Raw genomic sequence first — 19,973 nt, 5'->3', positions numbered from 1 at the left:
CGGAAATAATTTTTGTGCTCGACGGAGGCTCTCTAGGCATGCGAGCCAGCGACTCGATAGCCGGAAGTCATCCTTGCTGAGGCTGAGGTCGCCACGGCAGGTTTAGGCAGCAGTCGGCTCAAGTGGGCAGACGGGATGGCTGAGCGTGCGGCACTGGAGGAGCTGGTGAAACTTCAGGGAGAGCGCGTGCGAGGCCTCAAGCAGCAGAAAGCCAGCGCCGAGCTGGTGAGACAAGCAGCAGGGGGAGAGGGCCTCGGCGAAGCCTGAGAGGATGTAAAGCCAAGATGTTCGGGACACAGGATAGGGATATGAGGGAAAGGACCAGGCTTGTAGGGAGGAGGGTGGGCTGCGTGGGGAGGCATCCGGGGTGGGTCCCAAGAGACACAAAGCTAGGCCTGAGCAGAGAGATTCTGATGAGGAAGGAATATTGAAAGAATGGCGGGGGGAGGGAGGAGAGTGACAGATGGATAGCCCAGCGCCTTGTTTCTCTCCACAGATCGAGGAGGAGGTGGCAAAACTGCTGAAACTGAAGGCACAGCTGGGTCCTGATGAAAGCAAACAGAAGTTTGTGCTCAAAACCCCCAAGGTAATATTCTTGTAGGGAGCCACTGAGAGCGTCCCTAATTCTGCCTCCCTAAACCAGGCCATTGAGGAGAATCTGAAATACTGCAGAGGAGAGGACAGTTGCTCTGGGCACTGGGCTGGACTGGACTGTACCTGAGTCATTCTGGGGTGGGAAAGTAATGGCAGAAAGTAGGACAGCTGGGTGAGCAGGGGAGTCAGCCTGCTGCTGCTACTCCTTTATTCATTCGTTAAATATGTATTTACCGCTTACTATGTCTCTAGCACTGTACAAAGCACTTAATATACCATGGAGGACAATATAGCCTACCCTCATGGAGCTTACATTCTACTGAAGGAGAGAGACTTAGAACAAATAATCCTACACATGGATTTTTTTTTTTTTTTTTTTTTTTGAAAGGGGATTATCCTCTGTCACCCAGGCTGGAGTGCAGTGCCCGCAATCTTGGCTCACTGCAGCCTCCACCTCCTGGGTTCAAGATTCTCCTGCTTCAGCCTCCCGAGTAGCTGAGACTACAGGTGCCCACACCATGCCCAGCTCATTTTTGTATTTTTAGTAGAGATGGGGTTTCATCACACTGGTCAGGCTGGTCTTGACCTCCTGACCTTAAGTGATCCTCCTGCACACAATGGATAAGTAATTACATATTGTGAAAAATGATATAAAGAAATTAACAAGGTTGCTCTGAGAAAAATAAGGGAGAACTGGGGAATCTGAGAAAGGCTAACTGAGGAAGTGATAAACTAACTGACCTAATGGATGAGTAGGAGATAGCAAGAGAAAGAGTATGACAAAGATAGGTCCACGTAGAGTATGGAAACCCTGAAGCAGGAAAGAACTTTGGTGGTTTTGAGGAACTAGAGGATGACCTATATGACTAGCACTAGGTAAAGGAGAGTCGAGTGGAATGACATTGGAGATTCTTTTTTTTTAATTTTATTTATTTTATTTATTTATTTATTTATTTATTTTGAGACAGAGTTTCGCTCTTGTTACCCAGGCTGGAGTGCAATGGCGCGATCTCGGCTCACCGCAACCTCCGCCTCCTGGGTTCAGGCAATTCTCCTGCCTCAGCCTCCTGAGTAGCTGGGATGACAGGCACGCGCCACCATGCCCAGCTGATTTTTTGTATTTTTGGTAGAGATGGGGTTTCACCATGTTGACCAGGATGGTCTCGATCTCCTGACCTTGTGATCCACCCACCTCGGCCTCCCAAAGTGCTGGGATTACAGGCGTGAGCCACCGCGCCCAGCCGACATTGGAGATTCTTAGCTCATCTTCCAGTTCAATTCCACTTTCTGTAAGTTCTGTAAACAGAATTGTTTACCCCTTCATCTGGGTTCTCTTGGCACTTCATACATATTTATGTTATTGCACCAACTTTATGTGGTATATTTATGTGGTTTATTTACCCTGATACTGAGTCTAGGTGCCTAAATAGTATAGTCAGCCCTCCATATCCCAGCGTCCCATATTCATAAATTCAACCAACCATGGATCAAAACCATTCAGAGGGAAAGAAACAATTTTAAAAAAATCTAGCTGAGTGCGGTGGCTCACACCTGCAATCCCACCACTTTGGAAGGCTGAGAAGGGAGGATCACTTGAGCCCAGGAGTTTGAGACCAGCTTGAACAATGTAGCAAGACTATCTTTACAAAAAAAAAAGAAAAAGGTATGGGTTTTTTTTGAGACGAAGTTTCACTCTTCTTGCCCAGGCTAGAGTGCAATGGCATGATCTTGGCTCACCACAATCTCCGCCTCCCGGGTTCAAGTGATTCTCCTGCCTCAGCCTCTCAAGTAGCTGGGATTACAAGCATGTACCACCACACCCAGCTAATTTTGTATTTTTAGTAGAGACATGGTTTCTCCATGTTAGTCAGGCTGGTCTCGTACTCCCAACCTCAAGTGATCCACCCACCTCAGCCTCCCAAAGTGCTAGGATTACAGGCATGAGCCACTGCGCCCAGCCAAAAGAAAAAAACGTTTAAACAACAGTAAAAAATTTCAAATAAAAAGTACAGTATAACAACTATTTACATAGCATTTACATTGTCTAAGGCAGGCGTCCCCAAACTTTTTACACGGGGCCAGTTCACTGTCCCTCAGACCGTTGGAGGGCCGACACATACTGTGCTCCTCTCACTGACCACTAATAAAAGAGGTGCCCCTTCCTGAAGTGCGGCGTGGGGCCGGATAAATGGCCGCATGCGGCCCGTGGGCCATAGTTTGGGGATGCCTCGTCTAAGGTATTATAAATAAACTAGAGACTAAAGTATACAGGAGGATGTGCATATAATTTTATATCAGGGGCTTGAGCATCCATGGATTTTGGTATCCACATGGGGCCTGGAACCAGTCTCCTCTGGATACTAAAGGATGACTGTATTTCATAAATGTATTTGAAATTGAATTACAAAGGACAGGGGAGATGGTCTGTTTTCCTTGTGTTAAGATTAATTCTTTGGGCTCCTAAATTCCTTGAGCCTTTTCTTTCTACATATAACTCATTTTGGAAGGTTAAAGAGACAGTGTAAAATCCCAAAGTGGTATTATTCAAACTATTCGAACTCAGTGATTATTCAAACTATTAGATGAAAAGCTTATTGTGGAATTTATGATGGATCAGTCTGTCCTCACCAGTGATCAGTGTCAACATCACTAAAAGTAGGACAACCAGATGTTCCTGCTGGTGTAATGCAATAAGAAGTACGCAGCACCACCTATGAAGTACTCTTGCCAAGTAAATTGAACTTGAATCTAATCAGATCTTTGGACTAACTATCAATTTACAGGAAATACTAGAGATGGAGGAACATGTTAAATGACACATCAAGCATCTTGTTCACCAAGTCTAGAATGTGAAAAAAAAATTTTTAGGACAAATGACCCAATTTCCTCAGTTAATAAATGATTTTTTTTAAATAAAAAAGTGGGGTAGGGGAGGAAACTATTGTAGATTAAATAGAAATATCAGCTAATTACAACGCATAGACTTCGTTTTGAAGCTGATTCAGATAAATTGACCATAAAAAGATATTATTGAAGCAACTGGGGAAAACTGACCATGGCTTAGCATTAGATAATATTAAAGAGTTGCTATTAGTTTCGTTGGTTATAATAAAGATAGAGTCTTTTGGGGTTTTCTTTGTTTTGTTTTGTTTTTTAGACAGTCTCACTCTGTCACCAGGCGCCGACTGGAGTGCAGTGGTGCAACCTCGGGTCACTGCAACCTCCGCCTCCTGGGTTCAAGTACTTCTCCTGCCTCAGCCTCCCAAGTAGCTGGAACTACAGGCACGCGCCACCACACCCAGCTAATTTTTTTGTATTTTTAGTAGAGACGAGGTTTCACCATGTTGGCCAGGATGGTTTCGATCTCTTGACCTCATGATCCGCCTGCCTCAGCCTCCCAAAGTGCTGGTTGGGTTTTTTAACGTCCTTATGTGTTAGAGATTTATACTGAAGTGTTTATGGATGAAATGATATGATGTCTGGGATTTATTTTAAACTAAGAAAAACACGTCAGGCTTTAAATGAAAGAAGAATAGCAGATGTTAATGGTTGTTGAAGCTGGGTAATGGATAAATGGTGACCCAAAATACTATTCTCTATGTTGTGTCTTTGAAAATTTCCATACTATAGTGTTAAAGTAAGATTATGCTAGAGAGTTAATATGCATTTTAGTTAATATGAATTTCTTGATGTAAGATTCATATTAACAATAGAAAACGCCAGGCACAGTGGCTCACATCTGTAATCCCAGCACTTTGGGAGGCCGAGGCGGGTGGATCACGAGGTCAAGAGATCGAGACCGTCCTGGCCAACATGGTGAAACCCCATTTTTTAAAAAAAGAAAAGAAACAAAAGAAACAAAAAGAAAACCCCCCAATACTGTGGGGACAAGACTTTTTCAAGGGGTCTTCATGGTCAAAACTATTTTTATAATAATTCTGAGATGTCATCTGCCTTTTTCGTTGTGTTACCATTTGCACTGAAGGCACAAAAGCACTGGTGAGTAGAACTGCTGGTGTCTTAGCGTAAATTAAGACAGCGACACTAAACTGTACTAATAGTATGTTCTTCACTGCCATGCACTCTGAGTAAATAAATAAATAAAATTCAGTTTTACTTAAGAATGTCATTGATAAAATAGTAAAAATTTGTTCTTTTGTTTGTTTGGGGGGTTTTTATTGGAGACAGACTCTCACTGTTGCCGAGGCTGGAGTACAGTGGCGTGATCCCAACTCACTGCAGCCTCCACTTCCTGGGTTCAAGCAATTATTGTGCCTCAGCCTCCCAAGTATCTGGGATTACAGGCGGGTACCACCATGCCCAGCTAATTTTTTTGTACTTTTACAAAAATACAAAAAACATATAAGAAACATACAACATGTTTCACCGTGTTGCCCAGGCTGGTCTCGAACTCCTGAGCTCATGCAATCCACCCACCTCAGCCTCCCAAAGTGCTAGGATTACAGGCATGAGCCACCATGCCTGGCTGAAAACTTATACTTTTGTTGAATCTTGACCCTTGAGTACCCTCTTTTTAAATATTTGCTGTGACAAAATGAGAAATACATATAAAGCACTTCCGCACTCCAAAGTTGGGAAAATGCTTATGCCATTGTTCAAATTGCAAGCTGATCTAGCTACTTTTTTCATAGAACATCTTTTCTTATTTGAATTAACAACTGAAAGACAAATGGTTTTTAAAACTTGAATATTTGGCAGACATTTTGACAACAATGAACAAAGTGAGCCTTGTCACCTCAAGGAAAACATCTGACAGTATTTGTTGGCAGTGATAAAATTTAAGTATTCAGGTGAAAGTTAGAATTTTAGAAAACTTGAGCTGGCGCAGTGGCTCACACCTGTAATCCCAGCACTTTGGGAGACTCAGGTGGGCGGATCACAAGGTCTGGAGATCGAGACCATCTTGGCCAACATGGTGAAACCCTGTCTGTACTAAAATACAAAAAATTAACCAGGCATGGTGGTGAGCACCTGCAGTCCCAGCTACTCAGGAGGCTGAGGCAGGGGAATTCTTGAACCCAGGTGGCGGAGGTTGCAGTGAGCTGAGATCATGCCACTGCACTCCATCCTGGCAACAGAGCAAGACTTCATCTCAAGGAAAAAAACAACTCTTCTTTTTACAACTACATATTTGTGTAAGATTAGGTTTTCTTTATATACTTCAGTCAGCATAACATATCACGATAGATTAAATGCAAAAATCACATATGAGAATCCTGCTGTCTTCTATTCAGCCAGACAGTAAAGATTTGCAAAAACGTAAATCAATGCCACTGTTCTCACTAAATTGTTTGGAAAACAGTTACCTTTTTCTTTTCTTTTATTTATTTATTTATTTTTTGAGACAGAGTTTCCTCTTTTGCCCAGGCTGGAGTGCAGTGGTACGATCTCAGCTCACTGCAACCTCCACCTCCCGGGTTCAAGCGTTTCTCCTGCTGTAGCCTCCCAAGTGGCTGGGATTACAGGCACATACCACCACACCTGGCTAATTTTTGTATTTTTAGTAGAGACAGGGTTTTGCCATGTTGGCCAGGCTGTCTTGAACTCTTGACCTCAGGTGATCCATCCGCCTCAGCCTCCCAAAGTTACCTTTTTCTAAAATGTTATTTGTGTTAACATGTAATAGGCACATTATTTGTTTTTTGTTTGTTTGTTTATTTGTTTAAAGATGGGGTTTCACCATGATGGCCAGGCTGGTTTTGAACTTCTGACCTCAGGTGATCCACCCACCTCAGCCTCCCAAAGTGCTAGGATTACAGGCGTGAGACACCATACCCAGCTAGACACATTATTTGTTAAATGAACAAATATTTTTAAATTTTGGCAGTTCTAATTCTAATACAGTAAATATTGATAAGTATAATCCACTTTGAGGTCTTTAATAAATAGTAAGAAGAGTGTCAAGAGGTCTTGAAACCAAAAACTTTGGAGTAGGGTATAAAAGCCCAGACTGGAATCTCTGACTTGGAAGGAGAACACAGTTCTAGTCCTGACTGCCACAAACATGCTGAATAACCTTAAGTAATGACTTTATTTCTCAACACCCTGTACTTCATCTATAAAATTTATCTGCCTAGCCTATGTCATAGGCTTGTTACCAGAAACAAATTAGAGAACAAACAGTTTTAACTATGAAAGTGCAACAACTACATCTCAACTCGCTGCAACCTCTGCCTCCCAGGTTCAAATGATTCTCCCTGCCTTTAGCCTCTTGAGTAGCTGGGATTACAGGCACCTTTTGTTTGTTTTTATGAGACAGAGTCTCTCACTGTCGCCTGGGCTGGAGTGCAATGGCACAATCTTAGGTCATTGCAACCTCCGCCTTCCAGGTTCAAGGATTCTCATGCATCAGCCTCCTCAATAACTGGGACTACAAGGGGTGTGCTACCACACCCGGGTAACTTCTGTATTTTCAGTAGAGACGGAGTTTCACCATGTGGGCCAGGCTGGTCTCGAACCCCTGAGCTCAGGCAATCCATCCACCTTGGCCTCCCAAAGTGCTGGGATTACAAGCGTGAGCCACTGTGCCCGGGCTCAGGTAGGTGTTTGTTATTAGGCCAGGAAATGTTCTGTTATCCCAGAGTTTTTAGAAAAACGGCTTAAAGAAAAAAGTTCTAAGAATTTTAGAAAATAGACTCAAGCTTAAAAGGGACTAGAGTTTGGAACGCAGATAGCAAATGGGTATGGGAATTAATAGGGAATTATTTGTACTTGTTTTAAAATTCAGTGGCCTGTCGGAAAATCTGTTTAGAGCAGGATTTGCTTTTTCATTACTGAGGTCATCCTTTTATATTTCCAAAATACATTGTTCTTGGTTTTCAAACCTCATTTCTGGTTCTCTTACTGATTTCATCTCCAAGGGCACAAGAGACTACAGTCCCCGGCAGATGGCAGTTCGCGAGAAGGTGTTTGATGTAATCATCCGTTGCTTCAAGCGCCATGGTGCAGAAGTCATTGACACACCTGTATTTGAACTAAAGGTGAGGAATGGGCAAGAAGAAACTACGTGGTAGATGAGTGGGCATTTGAATAACAAAGAAGACAACAACAGGGTAAGGGCCCAAAGGGTCCACTCCTGTTGTGGACACTTATCAGTCTTTTCTCCAATAAGAACAGGGACAAGACTGGCTTGGAGGGAGAGGCCCTGTCTTTTGTTATCTTGGGAGTGGTAGTTGTTCTGGCTCCTATCTACATTGTATTGGATGGTCTGTATTTGGGATGTTTTCTCTATTCACGTAAACCATACATACATAAATATGCAACCACTCTCCTATTGATGAACTCTGAGGTTGTTACTAATTATTTGCTATTAAAAACCAGATTGCAACGGGGCAGCCTGTAGTTCCAGCTTCTCAGGAGGCTGAAGCAGAAAGATCACTGGATCCCAGGAGTTCACGGCTGTAGTGTACTATGATGATACCTGAATAGCCACCATACTCCACTCTGGGCAACGTAGCAAAACTCTCTCTCTAAAACAAACCAACCAACCCAGATTGCATTACTACCTGCTTCAAACCCAGTGATTCCCACTGCACTTATACTACAACCAAAACTCTTTACTCAGGTTTACAGAGCCCTGGGTGATCTGACCACTGCCTTTCCTTCCTCATCTCATGCTATTTTTTTGTTGGGGGGAAACCCCACAAGAGCCACGACAAGAGTCGGAAGCCTCAGCGTGTTCTCATATAAACATAGAAACAAATTAGAGATATAGTTATATAGTTATTCCTATATCTATAATAATCACAAAGCTATTCATATATAATCATAAATATATACATCTATATAATCATACTCTTTAATCTTACTAATAAGTCTCAGGTCAAGAAGCATAGGACTGAAGTGGCATTGGAAAAGAGGTGACCCTAAGGCAAGATGCGCTAAGTCCTCTGTCACACCCTCTTAAGGGCTACTGGAGGACGCCTTGGCTGTGTGACAGTATCAGTGCTGTAAAAGTGCCCGCTGTTTAGCCAGCTAGGGAAGGAGACGTCCAAGATGGCTGAGATGTCTCTTTCCTCGAGGGAGTGAGGAGAAAACTGTGCTCTTCTAAGCTCTTGTGGTAGGCTTGATGGCTGTCAGGGAGGCCCACAGACATCTAGGGACTTAATTGTCTCTGTGTGGTGCTGTGCTTCAGTGGTCACATTCCATGTCTACTTTCAAGTTCTGCTTCTGCACCTGGTTCCTCTTTTTCTTAGAAGATAAGAATGAGTAATAGTAACATAAATCTTAGTGACCTTGTTAATTCTTGACAAGCATGAAAAAAGTGCTGACACCTTAGGTTTTCTCCTTGCCTCAGCTTCTTCAAAGTCTTGGGCCCCTGTCTCCAAGACACGTGATTTACCTGACCCTATCACTTACCACCATTACCTCATCCTACCTACCCTTTCCCCTGCTTCATACTCAATAAAAGTCAGAGCATCCAGGCACTTAGGGCCACTGCCGGACTCTGAGCATTGGTTGACAGTGATGCCTGGGCCCAAACTCTTTTCTCTTTCTTGGTGTCTTGTGTCTTTTATTTTCCCAGTTTCTCATCTCCACACCAGCAGAGAGGGACTCACGGGACCGGGACCCTATAATTTTTCCTCTGACCAACTATGCTATTCTGGTCTTCTTCTTATTCTTGGAACATACTCAATGTGTTTGTACTTCCGGGCCTTTGTTCTTGCTCTTCCCTTTTCCTGAACTCCCTTTCCTTAGCTCTTTGCATGATTTATTTCAGATTATACTAGAGACTGCAGATTTTAATTCCTTTTTTCAAAAAAATAAGTAAAAATAGAGACAGATGTCTTGCTGTGTTGCCCAGGCTGTTTGCGAACCCCAGGCCTCAAGTGGTCCTCTTACTTCAGGTGCCCAAAGTGGTGTCATTATAGGTGTGAGCCACCACATCCAGCCAGCCAGATTTTAATTTCAGAGCTCAGCTAACATGCCACTATTCAAGTAATCTTCTCCAACTAACTTCTTTATAGTAGGTCTTCTCTATCACAATAAGCTGGTTTATTGCCTTTAGGCTATAAAACTATCTGAAATTATCTGTTGTTTCCTTCATCAATGTAGTAGTACCTGTCTCTTTTTATTGATATTTAACTGTACATATTTATTTATTTTTTACCTACTGTATTAGTTTGCTAGGGCTACCATAACAAAGTACCACAAACTGGGTAGCCTAAACCACAGAAATTTATTTTCTCACAGTTCCAGAGGCTGAAAGTTGACATAACATGTTGGCAGGCCTAGTTCCTTCTGAGAGCCATAAGGGAAGGATCTATTCCAGGCCTCTCTCCATGGCTGTAGATGGCCATCGTCTCCCTTTGTCTTTTTTTTTTTTTCTTTTATTGAGACAGTGTCTCACTCTGTTGCCTGCAGTGGCATAATCTCATCTCACTGCAACCTCCACCTCCCAGGTTCGAACAATTCTCCTGCCTCAGCCTCCTAAGCAGCTGGGATTACAGGCATGCACCACCATGCCTGGCTAATTTTTGTGTTTACTTATTTATTTTTGGGATGGAGTTTTACTCTGGTTGCCCTGGCTGGAGTGCAATGGTGTGATCTCGGCTCACTGCAACCTCCTCCTCCCACGTTGAAGTGATTCTTCTGTCTCAGCTTCCTGAGTAGCTGTGATTATAGGCATGCACCACCATGCCTGGCCTTTTTTTTTTTTTTTTTTTTTTTTTTTTGTATTTTTAGTAGAGACAGAGTTTCTGCATGTTGGTCAGGCTGGTCTCAAACTCCAACCTCAGGTGATCCACCTGCTTCAGGCTCCCAAAGTGCTGGGATTACAGGTGTGAGCCACCACACCTGGCCCAATTTTTCTATTTTCAGTAGAGACAGGGTTTCCCTATGTTAGCTGGGCTGGTCTTGAACTCCTGGCCTCAAGTGATCTGCCCACCTCAGCCTCCCAAAGTGCTGGGATTACAGGTATAAGCCACTGCACCCAGCCTCCCTTTGTTTTTACATCATCTTCCCTCTGTCCCGGTCTAAATTTTCTCTTCTTACAACAGATTGGATTAAAGCCCAACTTGGAGACCTCATATTAGCTTAATCATCTGTTTAAAGACCCTATCACAAATGTAGTCCTGTTCAGAGGTTACTGGAGGTTAGGACTTAAACAAATGAATTGGGGAAGAGTGGGGCCAGGGGGACACAATTCAGCCTGTAACATTAGTGTGTGACTGTTTCTGATACTATACACTGGGAAGTTTCAGGCTTTTTAATCTTTGCCAATCTGGTAAGTGAAATATGCTGTTACCTGTTATAGACATCACAAGGCAAGGACTGCTATAATGCCCTTAAGACATTATTCAATTTTTACTTTTGACATTATTCGAATCTCAGGCATCATAAAAACATGTTTTTTGGTCTCCTAGTAGTTTACCCACTCCTAGTAGTTTATCATCAAGAAAAATATTTTTAAAAAGAAAGAGCTATATACCTAAATATCAGATATTGAAATGTTATGGGGAAGTGTTTTTTTTTTTAAGATGGAATTTCGCTCTTGTTACCCAGGCTGGAGTGCAATGGTGTGATCTCTGCTCACTGCAACCTCTACCTCCCAGGTTCAAGCAATTCTTCAGCCTAAGCCTCTGAATAGCTGGGATTACAGATGCCTACCACCTCACTCGGCTACTTTTTGTATTTTTAGTAGAGACGGGGTTTCACCATGTCGGCCAGGCTGGTTACAAAATCCTGACCTCAGGTGATCCATCCGCCTCACCCTTCCAAAGCGCTAGGCCCTTCCAAAGGCATGAGCCACCATGCCTAGCCTAAAAAAATTTTTTTAGTTAGAATAACCTAAACATCTAACAGTATAACATTAGGGAGGAAGTAAGTACAGAGCTTCTTGTAAATGAATTTATGTATCTTTTAAAAATACTTCAGGCTAGCTGCTTCTTCGACGTAACACCAAATGGCGGATGACGCCGGTGCAGCGGGGGGGCCCGGAGGCCCCGGGGGCCCTGGGATGGGGAACCGCGGTGGCTTCCGCGGAGGTTTCGGCAGTGGTATCCGGGGCCGGGGTCGCGGCCGGGGACGGGGCCGGGGCCGAGGCCGCGGCGCTCGTGGAGGCAAAGCCGAGGATAAGGAGTGGATGCCTGTCACCAAGTTGGGCCGCCTGGTCAAAGACATGAAGATCAAATCTCTGGAAGAGATCTATCTCTTCTCTCTGCCCATTAAGGAATCTGAGATCATTGACTTTTTCCTGGGGGCCTCTCTCAAGGATGAGGTTTTGAAGATTATGCCGGTGCAGAAGCAGACCCGTGCTGGCCAGCGCACCAGGTTCAAGGCGTTTGTTGCTATTGGGGACTATAATGGTCACGTCGGTCTGGGTGTTAAGTGTTCCAAGGAGGTGGCCACTGCCATCCGTGGGGCCATCATCCTGGCCAAGCTCTCCATTGTCCCTGTGCGCAGAGGCTACTGGGGGAACAAGATCGGCAAGCCCCACACCGTCCCTTGCAAGGTGACAGGCCGCTGTGGTTCTGTGCTGGTGCGCCTCATCCCCGCGCCCAGGGGCACTGGCATCGTCTCAGCACCTGTGCCCAAGAAGCTGCTCATGATGGCTGGTATTGATGACTGCTACACCTCAGCTAGGGGTTGCACTGCCACCTTGGGCAACTTCGCCAAGGCTACGTTTGATGCCATCTCTAAGACTTACAGCTACCTGACCCCTGATCTCTGGAAGGAGACTGTATTCACCAAGTCTCCCTATCAGGAATTCACGGACCACCTCGTCAAGACCCACACCAGAGTCTCCGTGCAGAGGACCCAAGCTCCAGCTGTGGCTACAACATAGGGTTTTTATACAAGAAAAATAAAGTGAATTACATTGAAAAAAAAAAAAAAAATACTTCAGGCTAGGCACAGAGGCTCACAAATGTAATCCCAACACTTCGGGAGGCTGAGGCGGGCAGATCACAACGTCAAGAGATCGAGACCATCCTGACCAACATAGTGAAACCCCATCTATATTAAAAATACAAAAATTAGCTGGGCATGATAGCATGCACCTGTAGTCCCAGCTACTTGGGAGGCTGAAGCAGGTGAATCGCTTGAACCAGGAGATGAAGGTTGCAGTGAGCCGAGATCACTCCAGTCTGACAACAGAATGAGACTCTATCTCAAAGAACAAAACAACAACAACAAAAAAACTTCATGCTGAGAAGTTGAGTGTGAAGAAAGAAAGTTTTGTAAGATTTAAAAAAAATAAAAATAAAAAAACAACAAAAACTTCAGCTCAGTTACAAAATCAAAATAGAAAAAAAAAAATTGGTGTTTCCTTTTAGTGATAACTGGGATAAAGAGCAGAGGGAAATGCAGACAAGTTGGAATCAGTCATTTTTATTTTCAGAGCTTCCTTTTAAATTGTTATATTTATTATTATGACCAAATTTACTTGTGTTTTCTCCAGGAAACACTGACGGGAAAGTATGGGGAAGACTCCAAGCTTATCTATGACCTGAAAGACCAGGGTGGAGAGCTGCTGTCCCTTCGCTATGACCTCACTGTATCTTTCCAAACTTGGGCTCTTGAGACTTTGGATGGATTGGCACTCACTGGGCTCAGGTTAAGAATACGCAGACATAGGTAGGATCAAATACAAAGCCTTTGGCAATTAGGGGAATTATTTCTCTAAACCGGGAGTAGGACTTTGGCTAAACAGAGCATACGCACCCTTAGAAATCTTCTGAATCCTGGGCCGGGCGCGGTGGCTCACGCCTGTAATCCCAGCACTTTGGGAGGCTGAGGTGGGTGGATCACGAGGTCAAGAGATCGAAACCATCCTGGTCAACATGGTGAAACCCCATCGCTACTAAAAATACAAAAAATTAGCTGGGCATGGTGGCGCATGCCTGCAATCCCAGCTACTCAGGAGGCTGAGGCGGGAGAATTGCCTGAACCCAGGAGGCAGAGGTTGCGGTGTGCCGAGATCGCACCATTGCACTCCAGCCTGGGTAATGAGCGAAACTCCGTCTCAAAAAAAACAAAAAACAAAAAAAGCAGAAATCTTCTGAATCCTGAGTGAGACATAAGCTTGATGTCAGGGCCCAGTTCCAACTCTACAGTTTTCCCCTGGCTCCAGAATACCTCTGCCCTGCCCTGGCCAGTGGAAAAAATTCTCCTTAATGGACCAGCAACACATTTCCTTTGTCTCCAAGCTATGCAGAGAATCATCTGCCTAGAAATCCCAAATGGGGGGCCTTCATCTGGTCTGTGGCCAACCTGCCTAGCCCCTTGCCCTGCTCAGAAAAGTCCAGTCAACACTACCAAAGAGAAAGGTGCCTTAATCTTTTTTGAGCCTTTAGCTGTCCCATGTAGTAGCACAGTTGATTCTTTCTGATGTTCATTAGTGCTGTTAATCTTATGGGTGGCAGTTTTACCCATACAGGGAGGAGTTAAACCTCAGCTTCTGTTGGTGATGATAATCAGCTTCCAGACATTGATAGGAGGGGCTTTCTCCTTAACTCTTTGTCATCAGGTTCCTTTTGCTCGGTATTTGGCAATGAATAAACTGAACAACATTAAACGCTACCATATAGCAAAGGTATATCGGCGGGATAACCCAGCCATGACCCGCGGCCGATACCGGGAATTCTACCAGTGTGTGAGTGCTGGGAAACCGTGGGGGGAGCTGTGTTACTTGGGGCTCTCTCAAGCCAGCAGAATCTATTGAGTACTCCTGGTATCCTGAGCAAACTGGATGACCAGATAATGCTCTTAGATTTCTATGGTGTTTTCATGCAGATTTCACAATGTCCCTGTGGGGTGGGGAGGGAAGGAGAATAAAGTGTCTCCATTTTACATAGGAGTAAACTTGATACCCAGTAGATGAAGAGATCAGAGGGATAAGAAAGGCAAAGTCAGGACTAGAACCCTTGGTCCAGTCCTCTTTATTTTAAACCACAGTGATAGGATCACAGCAGAAGATAAGGAAATTAACTTTGATATATCAAATCATCCAGACTGATGCCAAGGCTTCTGGATGAATAGGGAAAATGGCTAAGCAATAAAGTCATATAATTACCCCATCCAGTAGGAGGAGTTAAGAAGAAGATGGTGAAGTAGAAAATGAAGGAATAACCCAGTAGATGGAAAGGAAACCAAAAATAGTGAGAAGCCCAAGGATGCTGGGGTTTACCTCTGGGCTGATGATCAGAAAATGAAAAAGAAAGTCTATGCTTGAGTACAACCAGGCCTTCCTAGAAAGCAGAGCTCCTGCAGTCCCCCACTTCAGAAAGGTGAATCCCTGAAGACCGCTGGCTACCCCTCTCCCTGTAGGATTTTGACATTGCTGGAAACTTTGATCCCATGATCCCTGATGCAGAGTGCCTGAAGATCATGTGCGAGATACTGAGTTCACTTCAGATAGGCGACTTCCTCGTCAAGGTCAGAGATGACAAGGATGGGAGGGCAAAGTTGGGCCTGGCCTCTCACAAGAAAAGATCCTTGTGCAGAGGGACCAGTAGCCCAAGTGACCGTGACTATTGCCAGTCATGTAAGAAAAGAGATTCCCCCCTCACTATGTGTTGGTTCCCTGTAGGTAAATGATCGGCGCATCCTAGATGGGATGTTTGCCATCTGTGGTGTTCCTGACAGCAAGTTCCGTACCATCTGCTCCTCAGTAGACAAGCTGGACAAGGTAACAACCCAAGTACTTGACTTCTTTTTTCAGATCCCACCCTGCCTTGGGAAATGGAAAACAAGATTGAGAGAGAGGTGCATGACTCTATACCCACCAGAGAAAGGTTAGCCCCAGCATGTAGGCTGATGGGCAGCTACTGCTCCAAGACTGTTTCCTGAGGACTGTACGTACTTGCTGTATGGTGCAGAAGCTGCCCAGGGGTCCCTGACTGATGTCTGTCTGCCTAGGTGTCCTGGGAAGAAGTGAAGAATGAGATGGTAGGAGAGAAGGGCCTCGCACCCGAGGTGGCTGACCGTATTGGGGACTATGTCCAGCAGCACGGTGAGGAACAGAACCAAGCTTCCCCAGCAGCCATCCCACTGCCCTCAGTCCTAAAGTTGAAACTCTTCTGGGTATGTAGGGGAGCAAGTGTGTGTGTGTATGTGTATGTATGTACACACACATGCACAGGCAACTGGAGTTCAGGCAAGAAAGTCAGCCCCCCTCCCCCCCACCGTCACCCCTTACCTTTTTTGTTTCCTTGTCAGCCTCACTCACAAGTCTCTCTCCCCAGGTGGGGTATCCCTGGTGGAACAGCTGCTCCAGGATCCTAAACTATCCCAAAACAAGCAGGCCTTGGAGGGCCTGAGAGACCTGAAGCTGCTCTTTGAGTACCTGACCCTATTTGGCATTGATGACAAAGTGAGTCAAGTTGGAGACGGGATCCCTTCTGAGCTCTGGGGCTTCAGGTCCCTGATCTTAATCTGGCACTGACCATGTTCTTATCTCCACAGATATCCTTTGACCTGAGCCTTGCTCGAGGGCTGGATTACTACACTGGAGTGATCTATGAGGCAGTGCTGCTACAGACCCCAGTCCAGGCAGGGGAAGAGCCCCTGGGTGTGGGCAGTGTGGCTGCTGGAGGGCGCTATGATGGGCTAGTGGGCATGTTTGACCCCAAAGGACGCAAGGTGCCATGTGTGGGACTCAGCATTGGGGTGGAGCGGATTTTCTCCATCGTGGAACAGAGACTGGAGGTAGGTCCTTGTGGGTGGGTAGAAGACAGTCTGAGCAGTGGTGGCACCCAAGCTATCTGATCTCCAAGGGAGCAAGTGGTGCTGCTTTGGGTAGGGAGCATCTCACAGAAATGGAGAAAAGATTATTGCTCTTTTTCACAGATTCCCACCCCATTATAGGCCAGTTTTATGGATCTTTAATCCACAATATTTCTCCACTAAATCTTCTGCCCTAGGTCCCTACTTCCTTCAGGGCTGTCACAAATTTGGGCTGGTGTATCCAAGACCTAGATTGTCCTCATGATACAGAATACTTAACATTTTACTGCCTCATGCCAGGCACTGTGCTTGGTGCTTTTCATGCATTATCAAAATACAGTTCTTACCACAGCCCTCTGAGAGTAGCTACTCTTATTAATTGCATTTTCCAGATGAGAAAACTGAAGCATTATAGATCAATCAATTTGCTTAAGGCCTGAAACTTGTAAGTGATAGTCAGAATTTGAATCCAGGCAGCCTGACTCCAAAGTCTTGCCACTAACTACACTATAACATTGTCTCTAAATGGGAAGCATGTGCCTGAGGCCCTGGTACCCCTCAGATGGCTACCTTGACTGTCTAGCACGTAGAATAACACCAAGGAAGCCTCTTGCGGCCCCAAGCCCCACTTGGTTGCTGCTGATCTTAAGTGGCTGGTTGCATTTCATCCTCTGGGAAATGCTCTGGCAACCTCCCCACAGTCCTTTGCCTTTTCTCTAGGGTGGAAACTACCCCTGTTTCCTAATTGAGATCATTCTTCCTTTAGGCATCTTATGTTTTATAAACTATGAAAATAGTTGTCCCGAAAAAGACAAGGGGCAGCAGCAGCAGCAGCATTCTCCTTTCCCCTCACCCATACACACCCCCACCTGTGTCCTGTAACTGAAATGTGAGAGGCATAGTGTCATAAATGGGTAGATAGTAAGTAGGGACTAGAACTGCCCAGGGTGATCTAATTACCTGGGGTAGGCTCATAGTAGTACTTCTGTGTGAATGCTTTGGTGGAACCTTAAGGTACTACATGGGACCAGCGGGGCAACATGGAGACCCTGTCTCTACAGATTAAAAAAAGAAAAAAAAAATTTTTTTTTTTAATTCGCTGAGCATGGTGGTGTGTGCCTGTATTTGGGAGGCTGAGGTGGGAGGATCACTTGAGCTCGGGAGGTCGGAGCTTCAGTGATCATGCCACTGTATTCCTGCCTGGGCGTCAGAGACCCTGTCTCGAAAAAAAAAAAAAAAGAGTTGGGGGTTGCGTGGGGCTTCATGCTGTGGCTGACACCTGTAATCCCAGCACTTTGGGAGGCTGAGGTAGGTGGATCACAAGGTCAACAGATCGAGACCTCTCTGGCCAACCTGGTGAAACCCCATCTCTACTAAAAATACAATACTTAGCTGGGCGTGATGGCGAGCACTTGTAGTCCCAGCTACTCGGGAGGCTGAGGCAGGAGAATCTCTTGAACCCAGGAGGCTGAGATTGCAGTGAGCCAGGATTGCAGCATTGCACTTCAGCCTGGTGACAGAGCGAAACTTCGTCTCAAAAAAAAGAAAGAAGTTAGGCCGGGTGCGGTGGCTCAAGCCTGTAATCCCAGCACTTTGGGAGGCCGAGGCGGGTGGATCACAAGGTCAAGAGATCGAGACCATCCTAGTCAACATCGTGAAACCCCGTCTCTACTAAAAATACAAAAAAATTAGCTGGGCATGGTGGCGCGTGCCTATAATCCCAGCTACTCAGGAGGCTGAGGCAGGAGAATTGCCTGAACCCAGGAGGCGGAGGTTGCGGTGAGCCGAGATGGCCACATTGCACTCCAGCCTGGGTAACAAGAGTGAAACTCTGTCTCAAAAAAGAAAGAAAGAAAGAAGTTACCTTTACCCTTGCCCTAGGTTATTTGTTCTGATACGTCCTATGTACAAGTCAGTCAATTCAGTCCTTATATCTTCTAAAAGCTACCTTATGCCCAAATGCTAGATTAGAAGACAGGGCCCCTGTCCTGGTAGAGCTGAGTTGGGCCTGGTCTCAAAATCCTGACTAGAGCCTGCTTTGTTTTGCTCCTTGAAGGGGTTAGCCCAGCTCTGACTCTTTTTTTTTTTTTTTTTTTGAGACAGAGTTTCTCTCTTGTTACCCAGGCTGGAGTGCAGTGGCACAATCTCGGCTCACCGCAACCTCTGCCTCCTGGGTTCAGGCAATTCTCCTGCCTCAGCCTCCTGAGTAGCTCGGATTACAGGCATGTGCCACCACGCCCAGCTACTTTTTTGTATTTTTAGTAGAAACGGGGTTTCACCATATTGACCAGAATGGTCTCGATCTCTTGACCTCGTGATCCACCCGCCTCGGCCTCCCAAAGTGCTGGGATTACAGGCTTGAGCCACCGCGCCCGGCCCCAGCTCTGACTCTTATCTGCCCCTTCCCCAGGCTTTGGAGGAGAAGGTGCGGACCACGGAGACACAGGTGCTTGTGGCATCTGCACAGAAGAAGCTGCTAGAAGAGAGACTAAAGCTTGTCTCAGAACTGTGGGATGCTGGGATCAAGGTATGGGAGGCAAGCCCCAGGGTGGCAGCAAACTTGAGTGTGCCGGGCACAAATTGAATAAAAGCGCACCCATAATGGATCCTGCCATAACTTCTTGAGGTGGAGCTAAGAACAAGGTGCCAGCTTGGACACCCAGGAGGGCGTCCCTGAGGACAGCAGAAGCCAGTCTTCCTCTTCTGCTTTTGTTCCCTGCAGGCTGAGCTGCTGTACAAGAAGAACCCAAAACTACTGAACCAGTTACAGTACTGTGAGGAGGCAGGCATCCCACTGGTGGCTATAATCGGCGAGCAGGAACTCAAAGATGGCGTCATCAAGCTCCGTTCAGTGACTAGCAGGGAAGAGGTGAGAGAGGCAGACAGGAAAGCTAAGGGACAGAATGTATGCCATTTTGGCAGGCCCATGCCCATTCAAGACCTGAGCAAAGCCTGGCATTCACATTAGTACCAACTCATAAAGGACTTGAGATTTTAACCTGTTACTGTAGTCTTAGTAGGGTGAGATCTCCATCCCTGGGTACACCCTATGTGTTCTTGGCGCCCCCAGGAAGTACCCTCTAGCCTGAGGTTAATTAGGTTCCTGCTCTGGGCTGAGACAACCCTGATGCCTAGAGGGTTAGAGGAAACTGTTGGTTCTTAGGGAGCAGAGGAATGGAAATTGCTTATACCACCTTCTTTTCCCATCCTGGCTAGGTGGACATCCGAAGAGAAGACCTTGTGGAGGAAATCAAAAGGAGAACAGGCCAGCCCCTCTGCATCTGCTGAACTGAGCAAACTATCAGAGGAAAGGAAGTGGGACTGGCACTATTTGAGGCTAAGACAAACTGCATATGTACTTCAGCTGCTTTGCACTTTTCCATTTCAGCAAGACCTGAAGTGGGTCAGAACAGAGACTTTAATTTTTATGATGGTTATTTTATTGATTACTGGCAAAAATGGCCAGGTACTACACCTTTTTCTTACAAAGCCCTGGGAGCTTAATCCAGTCTGTGTTCCTGGGCTACAAGAACCCAGCCTGAGATGGTCTCATCTGCAGAGCCCCACACCAGATGAAACAGATACCTCCCTACAACCAGTCGCCAAAGGTCAAATAAAATGCCTCATGCCTCAACCATGGAGCCTGCTTGTGTCACTGATGCCTAGCTCCGCCTTTCGGGGCAGACCACAGT

At 45.5% G+C, this 19,973-nt stretch overlaps 2 protein-coding genes across 2 annotated transcripts; both read left to right on the top strand.

Annotated features, from left to right (window-relative positions):
• Positions 1-39: 39 nt before the first annotated feature.
• Positions 40-19,915, top strand: HARS1 (histidyl-tRNA synthetase 1). The gene is made up of 13 exons (XM_003933880.4): positions 40-225; positions 497-586; positions 7,476-7,595; positions 13,016-13,111; positions 14,084-14,209; positions 14,884-14,991; positions 15,146-15,244; positions 15,475-15,568; positions 15,801-15,928; positions 16,021-16,263; positions 18,692-18,808; positions 19,004-19,150; positions 19,498-19,915. The coding sequence occupies exons 1-13, from the start codon at positions 136-138 to the stop codon at positions 19,567-19,569; spliced, it is 1,530 nt and encodes a 509-aa protein (XP_003933929.1). The 5' UTR covers positions 40-135; the 3' UTR covers positions 19,570-19,915.
• On the top strand, positions 11,483-12,452 carry LOC120366898 (small ribosomal subunit protein uS5). The gene has a single exon (XM_039476873.2). The coding sequence runs from the start codon at positions 11,519-11,521 to the stop codon at positions 12,398-12,400; it is 882 nt and encodes a 293-aa protein (XP_039332807.1). The 5' UTR covers positions 11,483-11,518; the 3' UTR covers positions 12,401-12,452.
• Positions 19,916-19,973: the final 58 nt, after the last annotated feature.

Source organism: Saimiri boliviensis, chromosome 1, assembly GCF_048565385.1.
Source record: "Saimiri boliviensis isolate mSaiBol1 chromosome 1, mSaiBol1.pri, whole genome shotgun sequence".
NCBI lineage: Eukaryota > Metazoa > Chordata > Mammalia > Primates > Cebidae > Saimiri > Saimiri boliviensis.
The sequence above is the reverse complement of the archived record's forward strand: the minus strand, read 5'-3'. Positions and strand labels throughout refer to the sequence as shown.